The sequence below is a fragment of the Dipodomys ordii genome, unplaced genomic scaffold (genome assembly GCF_000151885.1).
Source record: "Dipodomys ordii isolate 6190 unplaced genomic scaffold, Dord_2.0 Scaffold131, whole genome shotgun sequence".
Taxonomy (NCBI): domain Eukaryota; kingdom Metazoa; phylum Chordata; class Mammalia; order Rodentia; family Heteromyidae; genus Dipodomys; species Dipodomys ordii.
Window position 1 is genome coordinate 4,716,888 of NW_012267347.1, and position 11,135 is coordinate 4,728,022.

At 47.3% G+C, this 11,135-nt stretch overlaps 1 protein-coding gene across 3 annotated transcripts in view; it reads left to right on the forward strand.

The window, feature by feature from the left end:
* Smg5 (SMG5 nonsense mediated mRNA decay factor) overlaps nt 1–11,135 on the forward strand; it is a 35,152-nt gene that overhangs the window by 15,215 nt on the left and 8,802 nt on the right. For 2 of the 3 annotated variants that reach the window (XM_013030651.1, XM_013030654.1), the window contains exons 8-16: nt 438–563; nt 667–735; nt 1,620–1,828; nt 2,375–2,512; nt 2,664–3,266; nt 5,798–5,997; nt 7,259–7,334; nt 7,998–8,173; nt 9,875–10,033. In XM_013030651.1, the coding sequence (XP_012886105.1) occupies nt 438–563; nt 667–735; nt 1,620–1,828; nt 2,375–2,512; nt 2,664–3,266; nt 5,798–5,997; nt 7,259–7,334; nt 7,998–8,173; nt 9,875–10,033 (1,756 nt within the window). The remainder of the gene's footprint in view (nt 1–437; nt 564–666; nt 736–1,619; nt 1,829–2,374; nt 2,513–2,663; nt 3,267–5,797; nt 5,998–7,258; nt 7,335–7,997; nt 8,174–9,874; nt 10,034–11,135) is intronic. The other variant, XM_013030652.1, reaches the window with a different exon arrangement.

An 11,135-nucleotide genomic window follows, 5' to 3' on the forward strand; every position in this document is an offset into this window, starting at 1 on the left:
AAAAAAAAAAAAAAAAGCCAGAAGTAGAGCTGTGGCTAAAGTGGTAGAGTGCTAGCTTTCAGCATAAAAGCTCAAGGCCAGGGTTCAGGCTTTGAATTATCAACCTCCAGGATCAGCACCAAAAGAAAAAAAAAATTAGTATACAAGAGTTTTCAATTCAAAATATCCATTTATGAGTATAGTGCACGTTGATCAGTGTCACCCTTGTTTATTTTTTCTGGGAATTGAGCCCAGGGTCTTAAGTATATGTTCTGCCACTAAGCTACATTCCAGCCCCAATGTATTTTTCTGTATTCTTTTCTTTTTCCACATTTTTTTTTCCTGTCAGTCATGGGGCCTGAACTCTGGGCCTGAGCACTGTCCCTCAGCTCTTCAGCTCAAGGCTAGTGCCCTTCCACTTGCCTAGACTTAATAGCTAACCCCTGTATCTCCTTTAGCATCCAGTCAGAAGTGTCCTTTGAGGGAGCTTATGGGAACCTCAAGCGGCTCTTTGATAAGGCAGCCAAAATGTACCACCAGCTGAAGAAGTGTGAGACTCGGAAACTGTCTCCCAGCAAAAAGCGGTAAGGGAGCCTGTGGTGAGGAGGGGCTTTCTGTAACTACTGTAGTAGGACCACAGGGACTGTGGAGCCATTCATTGTGTACTTTGGACTCCTCTCATTTCAGATGTAAAGACATTAAAAGGTTGCTGGTGAACTTTATGTACCTGCAGAGCCTCTTGCAGCCCAAAAGTAGGTAAGTGGAGGTATAACAAGGCAAGCACTCAAAGCCCTCAGTTGAAGCTCCAGTATCAGCATAAAACTAAAGAGCAAGAGTAGGAACTTTGTCCAGTGAGCCCTAGCCATGATTGTTGCTTTTCATGGGCTTTTGAATTCTGACCTCCAGTAGAAGTTCTCTAACTCTTAGAGAACAGTTAGTTTTATGTTGGCATTCCTTGCTGTTTTGCCCTAACCCCCTAGTGGTTCATACTCTGACATAGTGAGTGCTAATAGGTGTTGAAGGAGTAACTGAATAGGAAACTCTCCCACACCCTTCCCATGTTAGTGTTTGTGCTTTACGTTTTTTTTTTTTTTGTCGGTCGTGGGGCTTGAACTCTGGGCCTGGGCCCTGTCCCTCAGCTCTTCAGCTCAAGGCGAGCGCTCTACCACTTGAGCTACAGTGCCACTTCCGGTTTTCTGGTGGTTTATTGGAGATAGGAGTCTCACAGTCTCTCCTGCCCGGGCTGGCTTTGAACCGCAATCCTCAGATCTCAGCCTCCTGAGTAGCTAGGATTACAGGTGTGAGCCACCAGCACCCGGCTGGTTTTTTTTTTTTTTTCTGAAATGCTTGCAGAGCCTTGCACATGTTAGACGATATTTTTCCACTGAGCTGCATCTTCATTGTCTTCTTTTGAAATCAGTATTAGCACTGTCCCCACCCCACTCTGAAGTCTACTCTGCTTAATCCCTTAGTCTCCCCCATGCCCATGCCCCCATAGGGTATTTGGGACTTTGTGCCTGCCAGGAAAGTACATTCCCACTCAGCTGGATCCCAGCCTTTTCTCTGAATGTTGTATTGCCTACTCTTTATCTCTTTCAACTCTGCCACTGATCTTTGCTGTTATTTTTTTTCTTCCATAGCTCCATAGACTCAGAGCTGACCTCACTTTGCCAGTCTGTCCTGGAAGACTTCAATCTCTGTCTCTTCTACCTGCCCTCTTCACCCAACCTTAGCCTGGCCAGTGAGGATGAAGAGGAATATGAGAGTGGATATGCTTTCCTTCCTGACCTGCTCATCTTTCAGATGGTCATCATTTGCCTTATGGGTGTACACAGCTTAAAGAGAACAGGTAACTTTCCCTATGTCCCTTTCTTCCTCACTGGGGTCCTCACTGCACTTTCCCACAGCTGTTTATTCATGAATTTCTCTTCACAAGCAATTCTTTCACTGCTTGTATCACCACCTGTCTTTGGAAAGTAAGTGTCAAGAGATCCACTCTATAAGACCTCCTGTGAATGAACAAAGGGAGCCATGTATTTCCTTCCATACTTCCCTACTCTGTCATAGATTTTCACACACTTGGCCAAGATTCACATCAGCATACTTTGTTTATGACCTACACAGAATTCAGATCTTGCTGTCCAGGGCATTGATGTCTCTAGAAGCCTTTTTGGCAAAGGTCTATGTAGAGCAATATGGAAGGGAGGGAGTGGCAGGGCTGAATATGAAGACTCTTGGTTTATCAGGAAAAGCATCACAGCCAGGTAAGGAGAGCCAGAACAAGAGGTATTCTTTCGTGAAGGGTACACAGGATGAATTGTTTAATTCAGAGATGTGGGATAGATGGCCCTCATCAAAGCCCTGGACCCCCTAATGTTTGCTTTCCTGGCTTCAGGATCCAAGCAGTACAGTGCAGCCATTGCTTTCACCTTGGCCCTTTTCTCCCATCTTGTCAATCATGTCAACATACGGCTGCAAGCTGAGCTAGAAGAAGGAGAGAACCCTGTCCCAGCATTCCAGAATGATGGCACAGGTAAGACAGCAGGAAAAGTCTTGACTGAAAAAGTTGGCCTGGGGCATGAGGAATAAGGAAGGGAATTCAGTTTTGGTGGTGAGACAGTGTAACAAGAATTTTCAGGCCCCAATTTTTTCCTTGACTCTACCTGACCACTTCCCATCCACAGATGAACCAGACTCCAAGGAACCAGGGGACAAAGAGGAGGAACTGGATCCAGAGCCTCCTCCCACAGCCCAAGTGGGTGAGGGCCGAAAGAGCCGTAAGTTTTCTCGACTCTCCTGCCTCCGTCGCCGCCGTCACCACGCACCCAAAGCTGGTGATGACAGTGACCTGAGTGAAGGCTTTGAATCGGACTCAAGCCATGACTCAGCCAGGGCCAGTGAGGGCTCAGATAGTGGCTCTGACAAGAGTCTGGAAGGGAGGGGCACAGCTTTTGATGCAGAGACAGACTCAGAAATGAACAGCCAGGAGTCTCGATCAGACCTGGAAGATATGGAAGATGAGGACGGGACACAGTCCCCAGCCATCGAGCCCCCTCGGTCCAGATCGGAGGCTTCTGATTCCCTCAATGGACCTCTGGGTCCCAGTGAAGCTAGCATTGCCAGCAATTTGCAAGCCATGTCCACTCAGATGTTCCAGACCAAGCGCTGCTTCCGACTGGCTCCTACCTTTAGCAACCTGCTCCTCCAGCCCACTGCTTCCGAACCTCACAACTTGTCTGGCTGTAGACCCTGTGTCAATGGAGATGTGGACAAACCCTCAGAACCAGGTACCTGGGTTTCTCTGTACCCTCTTGCTCTGTCCCATACCTTCCATTCTATAGGCCTTACTTGGGAGAAGCCACGTCTCTGTGGGAGTAACCTCTCATTTCTATTCTTAAGGCTTTATCTTTGGTCCTCTGCCTGTAGTGTAGCCTGAGAGGTTTTTGTTTTTTTTCCCCCTTCAGTGTCTACTTCCTCATTTCCAGCATTCAGTGCATTTCCTTTCTTATTCTTCTCCCAGTCCACGTTTCCCTCTGGGTTTGGGAATCTTCCCCTCAGAATTGAACCTTTCCTCCATGCTATCTGGACCCTCCAAGGCTTTTGGAAGCTAGATACCTGCCCCTCTCTGGATGATAGATCAGTGAGACTGCTTTCCTGAGAATCTTCTTTGTAGAAGCAGCAACAGCAAGCATTTATTGAGCCTACTTTGTGCCAGACACTAGGCTGAATGCTTCTATGCCTTGTTTTTTTTTTTGTTTTTTTGGGGGTCTGGTTGTGGGGCTTGAACTCTGGGCCTGGGCGCTATCCCTCAGCTCTTCAGCTCAAGGCTAGCACTCTACCATTTGAGCCACAGTGCCACTTCTGGCTTTTTTCTTTTTGCTTATGTGGTGCTGATGAATCGAACCCAGGGCCTCATGCATGCAAGGCAAGCGCTCTACCACTGAGCCACCTTCCCAGCCCCTCTATGCCTTGATTTATTTTCAACTTTATTTTTTTAAATTAAGTTTTTTGTCGATCGTGGGCCTTGAACTCTGGGCTTGGGTGCTGCCCCTGCTCTCTTCAGCTCAAGGCAAACGCTCTACCACTTGAGCCACAGTGCCACTTCCAGTTTTCTGATGGTTATTTGGAGATAAGAGTCTCACAGAGTTTCCTGTCTGGGCTGGCTGGTTTTGAACCGTGATCCTCAGATCTCAGCCTCCTGAGTAGCTTGGATTATAGGCATGAGCCGCCAGCACCCAGCTCCATGAAACTCTTATCTCCAATTAAACCACCAGAAAACTGGAAGTGGTACTGTGTCTCAAGTGGTAGAGCGCTTGCCTTGAGCTGAAGAGCTCAAGGACAGTGTCCAGGCCCCTAGTTCAAGCCCCACAACTGACCAAAAAAAAAAAAAAAATCAAAATCTGAGACATGAGATTTGAAGCCACCCAGGCAACAAATCCTCAATCCTTTTACCTGAAAATTTTTTATTTTAGCCAGGTGCTGGTGGCTCATGCCCATAATCCTAGCTGCTCAGGAAGCTGAGATCTGAGGATCATGGTTCAAAGCCAGCTCTGGTAGGAAAGTCCATGAGACTCTTTATCTCCAATTAACCACCAGAAAACCAGAAGTGGCGCTGTGCTTAAGTTGAGCTAAAGAGCTCAGGAACTGTGCCCAGGCCCAGAATTCAAGACACACGACCAACCCCTCCCCCTCAAAAAAAAAATGTGTGTGTGTGTGTGTGTGTATTTTTTTATTTTTTTGCTGGTCCTGGGGCTTGAACTCAGGGCCTGGGCTCTGTTTCTGAGCCTCTCTGTGCTCAAGGCTAACATTCTACAACTTGACCCACAGCACCACTTCCAACTTTTTCTGAGTAGTATATTGGAGATAAGGGTCTCATGGACTTTTCTGCCTGGGCTGGCTTCCAACCTTGATCTTCAGATCTCAGCCTCCTCAGTAGCTAGGATTACAGGCATGAGCCACCAGCACCTGGCTCAGAATCTTATTTATTACTGTGTCTGCAGTACCTAACAGATTGCCTAGAACAAGGAGTGAAACTTAAGAATTTTGTAAAGGTGAAAGAAATGCTGAAGTTGTTTTTGAGAAAGGTGAGATGACCTGCCCAGTGTTCTGACTAACAAAGTAGAAGGACTAGAAGTTAAGGTAAATTGTTTTGACCCTAGCCTTCTTGCTTTTGATCACCATGCCTTCTAGCACAGAATAGGTACTTCATAAACACTGGTCAAAGTGGCAATGTGGCTCAAGTTGTAGAGTGCTAGTCTTTTTTTTTGGTGGGTCGTGGGGCTTGAACTCTGGGCTTGGGCGCCATCCCTCAGCTCTTCAGCTCAAGGTGAGCGCTCTACTGCTTGAGCCACAGCGTCACTTCTGGTTTTCTAGTGGTTCTTATTGGAGATCAGAGTCTCACAGACTTTCTTGCCCGGGCTGGCTTTGAACTGTGATCCTCAGATCTCAGCCTCCAGAGTAACTAGGATTACAGGCATGAGCCACCGGCACCCAGCTACTAGTCTTGCACAGAGAGACACAGGGACAGTGCCTAGGCCCTAAGTTCAAGTCTCAGGATTGGCAAAAACAAACAAATATTGATCAATTGAATAGCTGTAGACCAATCTCACTAATTAGCTTGAGCCTGAGATAATCACTAAAGGGCACCAGGCCCTTTCTTTAAAGGGAACAAATTAATAGGTGTGGAACAGTTAATTGCTAGGGATCTGAAAATGTATTTCTCACCTCTCATATCAGAATTCTCAGAAGAATGAGTGGAGTGGGAGTATGCTGCAATGCTCAGACCTGTTGCCAAGCACTATTTTTTTTTTTACCCTAGTTCTCTCTCCTATCTCCACCCCAGCCTCTGAGGAGGGCTCTGAGTCAGAAGGGAGTGAGTCCAGTGGACGCTCATGTCGCAATGAACGCAGTCTCCAGGAGAAACTGCAGGTCCTGATGGCTGAGGGTCTGCTTCCTGCTGTGAAAGTCTTCCTGGACTGGCTGAGGACTAACCCTGACCTCATTGTCGTGTGTGCACAGGTATTTACTCTTACCTTCTGCCTTTTTTAGGTCCCAGGGTGTTAGAGGAGGAGATAAGCTGGGAGGGGACTTGGTAGCCCATCAGATGGTGTCAAGCATTTACCTGGGCTGTGCTCTGATACATTTTACAGGGAAGGTGTAGGCATTCCTTGACCTAAGAGCCCATGGCCAGAACATAAGAGAGCTGCTTATTCTACTTTAAATTCTCAATGTCTGGCCATGATGATAATGATGACAAGGTTATGTTCAAGGGCCAAATTCAGTAAATACTAAAGGATCCAGACAGGGAGAGACACCAAGTAGAGGAGAACAAGAGAAGAGATGGAGACTTGGGGCAAAGTTTGAGGTTCTAGGCAGGAGCAGCAGTCCAGGGAGATTCATATAACAGGAGCCATTGGTGTTAGGCTTTTCACCATGATGGCTGGGGTCCTGGCCACCACCTGTTTTTCCTCCTCAGATTCAGACTCAGACTTGAGCCCCTCATTCCCAGAAGCTTATATTGAGAGACTGCTGCTTTCCTCTCACTTGTCCTGCTGTGAGAGACTTTTTTCCATATGGGTCACTCCTTTCACCAGATGAGAGTTTGGGTCAGGGCCAGACACATCCTTGGGTGTGTTACTGTGTCTGAAGACTGCTGGTTACTCAGTCATTAGTCATTAGAGGAGGTGTGGGTTACATCTGGAGAGCTGTCCCAGGATGGCACATACAGAGCTGAAAGTAAAGCTTCTACTAGACAAAACGAAGACACCTCAGTTCTCCCTACTATCCAGGTCTTGTAAGCTCTTCCTGGAATATCCCTGTCTTCTCTTTGTGAAGTGGTCAACTGGTGAAAAGCTTCAGCAAGGCTCCATGGTCCCCTTTTTTCATCCTCATAGATCTAGCCCTCAGTTTTCAAATATTTCATAAGCTCCTTCATCTCTCTCTGTCTTGTTTTTTTTTGCCAATTCTGGGGCTTGAACTCAGGGCTTAGGCACTGTCCTTGAGCTTCTTTTGCTCAAGGCTAGCACTCTACCACTTGAGCCACAGCACCACTTCCAGACTTTTCTGTTTATGTGGTACTGAGGAATCGAACCCGGGACTTCATGCATGCTAGGCAAGCACTCTACCACTAAGCCACATTTCCAGCACCTCTTTTGTTATTTTCTTATCAAGTCCCTACAGACCTCTAAACACAGTCCCAGGTCCTCCAACTGCTTGTCTTGCTCATTGCTGTTTCCATTACTGTCCCTGGCTGAAGGCCTATTCTTCCCTCTCTTCCCAGAGCTCTCAAAGTTTGTGGAATCGCCTGTCTGTCTTGTTGAATCTATTGCCAGCTGCTGGTGAACTTCAGGAGTCTGGTGAGTGGGGCCCTGGCCCTGCCTTTTCCTTCCCCTCTCCCTCATTGGCTCCACCACGCCTGTAACCCAGCCTTGGGATAAGGAGGTTAATGGGACTTGTGATCCAACTCCTTAGCACACAGAACTCATTGTATGGTCTCGGCTTCTCCAGTTTCCACCCCAACACTGCCTTATTGTAGGCAAGCACCCAGTCTGCGGGGTTGTATGCTCCCTGGGGAAGGAGTATGGTGGGCAAGAGCTGAGTGAGAGGAGCCTAGGAGCCAGATCTGTCACTGCTGTTACTTTTCTGCTTATAAGCACAGAGTTGACATTGACCTCCAGAGCTCATCCCCTCCTGCTGTCTTCCAAATGGAAAATTCACCTCCTCTTAACATCTGAGACTCAGCAAGAGATGTTCGGTTCTTAGAGCCCCTTCTCTCATTTCCATTTAGTTTGAGCTGTCATTCTTCCATCCTTCTGTTTTGTTCCTCTGACCTTCCAGCTTATAAAGAGCTCTACATGACTGGCCTTGTATCTGTCTCCCCTTCCCTCAGTCCATTTTTCCCTCACCCATACTGAGGCTGTGTCCTGTTTGATCAGTCTGGTAATTCCCAGTGAGAAAGCTTATGTCCTCTTTACTGGGAGTTCTCCCGGACAGATCTGATATGTCCTCTCTCTGCTCAGGCCTGGTCTTGTGTCGGGAGGCCCAAGATCTTCTTGAAAGTTGTGAACTGCCTGAACTTCCTGCTAGCCTCCTGCTCCCAGAGGACATGGCACTTCGCAACCTGCCTCCTCTCCGGGCTGCTCACAGACGCTTTAACTTTGACACGGATCGACCCCTGCTCAGCACCTTAGAGGAGGTGAAGATTTCTTTTTATGCTACAAGTTCTGTGTTAGACACATACAGCAACAGAACAGAGCTCTGGACAAGAACCCCCCTCCCATGAAGACAGGGAGAATCCTCAGGGCTGCCAGCTGTGGCTCTTTTCTTTCCTTGTCTTACCAGGTGTCCTTCAAAGATGGTTTGTGGGTAGTTTCTCCTATTATAGAACCATTTTGTTTCTCCAGAGGACAGAAAAAGTGAATTATTAGGCTTAGAAATTTATATCAGCTTTCTAGGTCAACCTTCTAAACTGAACATGGAACAACAATAGAAAGTTAGAGCTAGAAGGGATGTGCTGGCCACTTAGTCCGGCAGCTTTCACTCTTATATTTGTCATCACATAGGCCATCTGGGGGCAGCAGAGGGAAGCTAAGCAGAAAGACCACCCATTCTCTTTGGTCCTCTGGCTGCCTCTTTTTTAGCTAGAGCAGCTTAGTTTATTTATTCTGCCTCTTTTTTAGCTAGAGCAGCTTAGTTTATTTATTTATTTATTTATCGTGGGTCTTGAGAACTCTGGGCCTGGGCACTGTCCCTCAGCTCTTCAGCTCAAGGCTAGTGCTCTACCACTTGAGCCACAGCGCCACTTCCTCTGTTTTGTATTTTAAAGTTCTAGGTAAGATTTTTATCTTTTCTGGTCCTGGGACTTGAATTCAGGGCTTGGGCACTGCCCCTGAGCTTTTGTGCTTAAGGCTAGTACTCTACCACTTGAGCCACAGATCTACTTCCAGCTGTTTTTTGTTTTGTTTTTGTTTTCCCAGTCCTAGGGCTTGAACTGAGGGCTTGGGCACTCTCTGTGAACTTCTTTTGCTCAAGGCTAGTACTCTACCACTGAGCCACAGTGCCACTTCTGGCTTTTTTTGTTTATGTGGTACTGAGGAATCAAACCCAGGGCCTCATGCATGCTAGGCAAGCACTCTACCACGAAACCATATTCCCAGCCCTTCCAGCTATTTTGGTAGTTTATTACAGATAAGAGCCTCATGGACTTCACTGCCCAGGCTGACTTGGTATCACTATCCCTAGATCTCAGCCTTCATTGGCTCCCAGTTAGAGTTTTATGAGAAAGAAGAGGATTTTTTTTTCTTTCTAAACAATAGTTGAGAAATTTTTAGTTTTTTTTTGGGTCCGGTCGTGGAGCCTGAACTCTGGGCCTGGGTGCTGTCCCTGAGCTCTTCAGCTCAAGGCTAGCACTCTACCACTTGAGTCACAGCGCCACTTCCGGCTTTTTTCTCTTTGCTTATATGGTGCTGAGGAATCGAACCCAGGGCCTCATGCATGCAAGGCAAGCGCTCTAACACTGAGCCACCTTCCCAGCCCTAGTTGAGAAATTTTTATATAGTATAGTTCCCCTCATTTTATGTGTGAGGAACAGAAAGATAGTTTTGAAACTCAGGTCTCCTTACTTCTGGCCCATTGCCCTTTGCTCTTTGTTCAATGTGATCCTCTAGCAGTCTCCTTGACCTGCTGGCTTACTCCTTGGCAGAGGGTGTACATTTCGGTGCTCTTTCCTACTCTATAGACCTCAGGCATTTCCAAAGAGCCCTTGCTGCCAACTGGCTAGGCCAGCAGGGAGGTAAGAAAGAAGGGGAGGCAAGAAGGTAATGTTCAGGAGTCGGGGTGGGGCAGGGCCAAAAGGGTACTGCTCTCATACTGACTGGGCTCCTGTACCTTTTCACAGGCCGTGGTACGAATCTGCTGCATCCGCAGCTTTGGTCACTTCGTTGCCCGCCTACAAGGCAGTATCCTGCAGTTCAACCCAGAGGTTGGCATCTTTGTCAGCATTGCCCAGTCTGAACAAGAGAGTCTTCTGCAACAGGCCCAGGCCCAGTTCCGCATGGTGAGTCAGAACTTCTCCCTCTGGCAGCTCTCCTCCCATTAGGTTTCCTGGAAACCACAGTGAGATTCTCAGGTCCTCAAATAAGGACTGTGAACAAGTTTGGGGAGCAGGGCTTCCTGAAGGAGCTCTCCCCCAGGTCTAAAGGATGGAGCTGGCAGACAGAGAGCGCAGAGGCAGCAGGGTTCAGGACCTGGGTTTGAGGTCTATCTCAGTCACTTTGTGTTTTTAACTGTTTTTGTTTTTGTACTGTGAATGGAACCCAGGACATTGGACTTTTTAGGCAAGTGCTTTGCCACTGAATTACATCTGTGAGTGTGTGTGTATGTGTGTGTGCGCGCGTGTGTGCGCCAGTCCTAGGGCTTGAACTCAGGACCTGAGCACTGAGATCCTCAAATCCCAGTCTTCTGAGTAGCTAGAGTTACAGGTTTGAGCTACCAGCTCTCCATCACTTTCTAGTCTGCAATTTGAGCAAGTACTGAATCTTTTTTTTTTTTTCCTTCAATTCAGTGAATCTTGGTAAGCTAGAATCCTTATTGGTTATGTGGGAATAATTAGAATCAATTTTGTGGGATTTTTGTGATGAGTAAATGAGAGTGCATATAAGCCACTTGACATATTCCTTGGGAGAGTATGTGTCTTTCCCTCCTTCTGTTTAAAAGGGGTCAAAAGTAGGAAGGGAGGGGAAGAGAAGGTGTTCGGTATTAGGCACTACATAGGATCATGTCCCAGGTTGGATTCCATCCCACAGGGGTCCCAGAGAATAGGAAGTGGCCTGTGTACCTTCTTTTTCTACAAGGGCTAATTCAAAGCTTGCTTGATGCCAAACTTGTCAGTATTCTAGGCACTGTGTTACAGCAGTGGACAAGACAGTTCCTTCTCTTGTAGAGCCATTACTTGGTGAGCAACAATAAGATTTTCACACTAGGGCTGGGAAGGTGGCTCAGTGGTAGAGCGCTTGCCTTGCATGCATGAGGCCCTGGGTTCGATTCCTCAGCACTACATAAGCAAAAAGAAAAAAGCTGAAAGTGGGACTGTGGCTCAAGTGGTAGAGTGCTAGCCTTGAGCTGAAGAGCTGAGGGACAGCGCCCAGGCCCAGAGTTCA